The sequence below is a fragment of the Nematolebias whitei genome, chromosome 18 (assembly GCF_014905685.2).
Source record: "Nematolebias whitei isolate Nwh7 chromosome 18, NemWhi1, whole genome shotgun sequence".
NCBI lineage: Eukaryota > Metazoa > Chordata > Actinopteri > Cyprinodontiformes > Rivulidae > Nematolebias > Nematolebias whitei.
In genome coordinates, this window is record NC_056515.1 from 24,589,429 (window position 1) to 24,595,428 (window position 6,000).

General features: G+C 39.7%; 1 protein-coding gene across 2 annotated transcripts in view; it reads right to left on the reverse strand.

The window, feature by feature from the left end:
- Positions 1-6,000, reverse strand: part of nedd4l (NEDD4 like E3 ubiquitin protein ligase) — a 49,537-nt gene that overhangs the window by 27,276 nt on the left and 16,261 nt on the right. Inside the window, exon 1 of one of the 2 annotated variants that reach the window (XM_037692136.1) lies at positions 2,157-3,338. The exons of the other annotated variant lie outside the window; for it this stretch is intronic. Coding sequence (XP_037548064.1) covers positions 2,157-3,254 — 1,098 coding nt within the window. The 5' untranslated portion in view covers positions 3,255-3,338. Of the gene's footprint in view, positions 1-2,156; positions 3,339-6,000 lie in introns of those variants that run through there. 2 annotated transcript variants of the gene reach the window in all.

Sequence of the window (6,000 nt, forward strand, 5' to 3'; positions counted from 1 at the left end):
CAAAAGCACGAGTCTGTGTCCCTCCTTAAAACACAAACTTTCAACAAACTACAAGGACTGAGAGTAGCCCTACAAGAGCCATAAAACTATTATTTATATGATTAAAATCTAATAAAGTTGTGGTTTTAGGAAAGTTGTTTTTTTCCTCAGTTAAAAACTGAGAAAAGCTTCATGATATCTAATTTCTGGAAAGTACAGTAGTCCCTCGCTACTTCAAGGTTCATTTTTCACGGACTCGCTCTATCGCGGTTTTTCAAAATAAGATTGGACATGACACACAATTGGCTGATTGATGGATGAGTCGTACAATCGGCATGGGATTTGTATTTAAAATAAATCATGTTAAATTATTTAGCACCTGCTGCACATTTGTGCAGCCCAGAGCTACAGAGAAAAGCTTCCTCCTTCACCTCTGTGTAGCCCAAACTGCAGGATAAACTTCCTGCTGCAGCTGATCAGCTGTTCATCGTGCAGAGTGGAGAAGTGGGCGTGGCCAAGAGCGCTTGCAGGTGGCAAAAAGCAGAGGAGACGGGGAGCTGAAATCATGACATTCTGTGCTCTTTTATAACTTTTAGAAACATTGTTTAGAAGATTGCAAGAGTTTGGGAAGGGTTTAAAACGCCATATATATATATATATATATATATATATATATATATATATATATATAAATAATACAAAAATAAACTACTACTTACTGCTTGTACTAATATTCCTACTTGGCGTTTTTTTTTACTCATCATGGGTCTTGAGGGTACGGATCCTCTGCGATAACCGAGGGACTATTGTACAGTATACAATATTTGAAAAGGAGTTAAAATATACAAAATTACAATAAACCAAAACCTTTAAGAACAGATTTCCTGCACCTCTTGAGCTTTAGGTTTGCATACACTCATCATGGGCATGAAAGTCATTATTCTGGGTTTAAATGAGTGATTTAAACTGTTGTTTATACAAGATTAAATAATTACTCAAAGGACAACTTAGATTATGTAAAAAAACAACAACAACAATTATACTTTTCTCCAATCCAGGCAGGTCCAAATTATTCATACAGCCTTAAATATATACACACACATTCACCTAAATTTTAGTAAGTGGTGCTGAAGATTTTAGAATATCCTAATGAGGCCAAGCCCTTTGAACTTCTTGTTAGTGATCATGATTGACTGTTGATAGTAGTTTCACTTTGCCATGATAAGAATTTTTTGTTTGACTGATCAATAATCAGAACACTGAGAAGTTCAAGGAACTCAGTAAAGGTGCAACACATCGTTAAGGTGCAACTTAAAATGGGACATTTGTCAAAATATTAGTGGGAAATATGTGTACAATTTGAGTTTTACTGTATGTATAATTTTAACCCTCTTGATGAAATAAAAATTCAGAGTAGATTCAAACTTGGGCACCCCATTCTTGTTTTTAAAGAATTATTAAAGTCACAAGTTGTTTCAACATTTAACAATAAAGTAACAATTCACATAATTCATTAAAAGCCCCAAATTAATGACATTAATGCCCATGATGAGCAAATGACGCAAGAAGAAAACGCTAAATTTAAAGACTTTAGAATCTATAGAAATGTCCATTTTGTCTGTGAAACTTCTTGCTCTTTGCTTGGGGTGTAACTGCATCTTAGTTTATAGAGCAGCTCCAAATACACATTTCCATACCAGACTAGAACTAGAGAAGTAAGGACATGCTTGTTCTTAAAATCAACAACCATGAACAGCCAGAATGAGACTAAAAATAGAAACAGCTAACTCTTAAAGAGCGCTGACTGCAGTTGTGGGTGTTATCAAAACTTAAGTGTCACATTTCTGTGACACAGAAGCCAACAAGTGCAGAGGGACAAATTATCCTTTCATCCACATGCCTGTTCCTGTTTTTCTTTCATAAGTGAATTGGCTGATGTGTGTGAAACTTGAAATGCATGTGGTCATGAAGTACAGGAAAGCCAGTGTGGGTGCAATTTAGTTCAGCAACTGTGTGTCTGTGCTCTTTACTTCCCAGAATGCTACCACAATTACCTTGTACCACACAAATCTCTCCATGTATATTCACAAAGAAAGGAAGAGCAAAAAACTTATTTCTTTGTCTAAATTTTTCAGAAGGAGGCTTCAGTTTCAAACAACTTTTTTCATAATCTTTACCTTGGAATTATTCGTTGTTAACTCTCTGCCAGCACTCGCATCCTGATCTCCACCTCCACCCGGGGAAAAATATATCTTGAAATGAGGCTGCCTTCTGGGGCTTTCCCCACAGATTTTAAAAGTACAACAATTAGAGTTGTTTTTGTCTTCCAGCTCCACATCTGTTTGACTCTCTTGTATAGTGTGAAAGTCTGCACTGTTTTTCTTCTCCAGCAACAACCTCTGACGAGAAGAGCTTCTTTGCAGTCGGATTCTTGGATAGCGCACTGCGCGAACACCGCTTGAGCTACCATGGCTCAAATCTGTGCATTCCTCTAGGGTAAGAGGAGATCCTTGTCCGTCTTCTGTCGGGTCCTGGTTTTGCTTTTGCTGAAGCTGAAAAACTAGTGTCTGTGTTGCACCATTAGCCCCAAAACTTGGGTTAAGGCTCTGCTGTTGGACAGATTGTCCATCCCCACCATAGGGAAAAATCTGGTACTGCTGAGCATCAGAACCATTGAGACAATTCCTCCTAATACAAATGGCGCCAACATTGACACCAGGTTGACCTCCTCTGAATGCTGCATGGCCATTGGAACCAATACTAAAAAATCTGCGTTTTGAGAGGTTTGGTTCTGTTGGAAAAGATGGTGAGTTTGACGAAACGGAGCTGTAGTACGGAGGAGGCGGCTGGAGTGGAAAGTCTGTTTGAATATTTGGTTCACTATATGCAGGCGCAGGTCCAGGAGGAGTATAACAAGGTGGTGGGATATCATCAACATGGCCACCAGATTCTTTATTACTTAATCCGTTAGACCGCTGGAGGGAAATATGCATGGATGAGCTCTTAGTGGGGCGCGATTCTGAATAAGTAGCGAGATGGGGTATGAACATGGAAGAGCTGCGTTTAAGCATAGGCTCCGAGCGCAAACAGAAAGTTGTTGACGGGACATGTTGCACAGTTGAGTCATGAGCAGGCCTCAACAACGAAGGTGGGTTCATGCAAAGTGCTCCAGCTACCTCACCGTCTTCATGCTGCTCCTCAGAGTCTGTCTCTAGTATCTCCGGGGCTGTGTTACTTCGGCCAGATCCAAAGTATAAACGCAGTCGTCGTGCCATATTCCGCTTGAAGTCCTACAGCTCCAGTTCACTCTCACTTATTACTCTCCGACTGTTTGCCGTTTCTCTCCTCTCCTTGTGTCACCCACCTCTTCTTTGGCTGGCTAGATGACTGATCCTTCTTTTCTTCCACCTCCCTCTTCCCCCTCCTCTTCCCACCCTCTTCAAGTCTTTTCCACAACTTTCCTTCCCACACTAAACTATACTGAGAAAAGACGACTCACTACATAAACTTCAAAACAAAGGACAACTCGCAGCTACATTTTCCAAGCACAGGCAGAGAGAAGGTTTAAGAAACAGGAAAGAAAAAACAAAAATAAGATCTGTGTACAGCTCGAGCGAGCACTAGTGACAGATAGCAGAAATAGCCTTAGTTGAGTGACAGCCAACATTCTTGACATGATTGGATAAGAGCCTGCTGCCCTTCTCGTTACCGAGGTGACAGTGGGCTTCCTGTCAGTCATGTGACTCCAAATGGCCTCACCACCTCCTGTTACAACCCCACATTAACATCATCTGCCAACTAAACCCTTCTCACCTGCAAGTTACGTCTTGATAACCCCTGTCCACGCTTCCTTCCCTCCATTCTCATGGTTTCTTTCTAACATCACCCATTATTAAGCCACTACACCTATTAAAGTCTTTTCTACAAGTAGTGCTAAACATTGTCATTAAATCAGCCTTCTATGTCGTTAAAGACGAGTAGAAATTATACTGTATACGATCCAGGTTGCTATGACTCGTCATCTCCTCACAAGAAACTGACATATCACTTATTTTTAAATGTTCAGCCGTGGTCACCAGAAAAGGGAAATTGGAAAAACAGGGAGGAACGGAAGAAGAACCACACCCATAAACAAACATAAAGCCCATCTCTTCCGTCAACAAGCAACAACTGATAAAACGTGAACAAAAGCATTTCTCACCAAACTGACCCACCAATTGCCATTCAAACCAACTTAAAACCTAAAATAGAAATTGTGTCTTACAACTTTTAGATGTGAACCAGAAAAGAGATTTGTAGAAAAAACTGTTACTATAAAAGGTCTAGACCAAAGGCACCAGCAGAGCAAAGAGCAGACTAGCTGACAGATTGTAGCTTTGATAAGGTAAGCAGCACAGTTGGCTCTGGGGAAAGATGGATCTGTTTGACACAGAATACACACACACACAGTCTCCAAAATGAAGCCAAACACTTAACCGGCTGGGTGTTTTATAGGTCACTCTAAAACCACCCAAGACAAAATGTAGCTGTGATCCTTATCCGTAATGCTGCATGAAATAAGGTACTCAAAGCATAAGCACTTGTAATTGACTATCTAGCTAGAGCAGTGTATAATCGAGACATTTTCACAAACAACATACTGATTTTGCATACTGTACTTTTGCACTGATTCACCAGTGTATTAGTATATATGTTCCCTGTAGGTACACTAAGTGTCCATGCACAGAACTGACAAAGCTCAAATTCTCATTTGACATTTCAGAGAAATGTGGGTGAAAGGTGGCTGCCACTTTTTAATTCTATCTGGTTAAACCTGTGATTTAGCCCACAGTGCTTCACTTCAGCCTCAAAAACAAGCTGCAACAAGCAAATGATATGCATCATCTTGAATATAAAAAAAGAAAATAGGAGTAGAGGAAAAAAGGAAAAGACTGTAGCACAAGGAGAAACTGTGGCTTGGCAGCCTGTTGCGTTTGGTGATGACACACTGCCTGCAGTGCTATGTGCAGTCAATAAATGAGTGTGTGTATGTGTGTGAGAAATGTTATGGAGAATGTTTTGCATGAAGAAATAAAAAAGCACCCAAATGTGGTCCAAAGCAAGAAAGCCCATTCTACAGAATATACCTCCTGTGTTGTTATGCAAGTCTAAAAATGTAACAATTAGTCATATATTTTATCTGGTAGATGATATTTAGTGTGTCACTTTACAAAACGTTTAATTTTATCAACAAAAGATGCACAAATCAACGGATATAAAGCAGCTCTTTAGAAAAAAATTCAGACAGTGGTGGAGGAGTTGTTCTGGCATGAATACAGAGATGGACACAAAGTGCCTCCTCAGACATATAAGGAGTGAACAGTCTGTGCTGGCCTTTCTTGAGTCATCCTCTTCTATACAGCAACAAAGAGTTCCTGTTGTACTGAGGGAACATTAACAACATCTCTGTTGTGTTGGGGGACAAAAATCTACTGGTATCACGCAATAAAATTCAGTAAAGTACAAAGTCCTAATTTTACTTAATTAAACCATCAGGAAAACTACAGTGTGTGTCTTTACAAAAACAAAAACCCCGGGCCTCACAGATTCAAGGTTGTTTTAGTGCGTACAGTGTGGAAACTATCTAGAAAAAAATAGAAGGCGAGCTGCATGGGAACATTAGTTTTATCAAAACAAAAATCTCAAGATCTACTGCTTTTCAGAAAACAAAGAAATGAGAACACTTTAACCTTTCGATAATTCTCCCAAAACAACAACAACCACTTCACCCATCAGTCTGTTCTGAAGATACTTCACTGGGGTGAAGTTCACACACACTGGCAAGAATGATTAGATTTATTGTTGAGACCTACTCGTCACGTTAATTGCCACCACACTTGACATTTATTTTTGTTGTCATGGCAACAGAGTGCCATCAACATGAATATTTTTACAAGTCGGGGAAATTCGTGTTCTCGCCTGGGAGGGAAGTAAACGAGTCATTGGTGAAGAACTCTTCAATAAAACCAGCAAACAAACGAG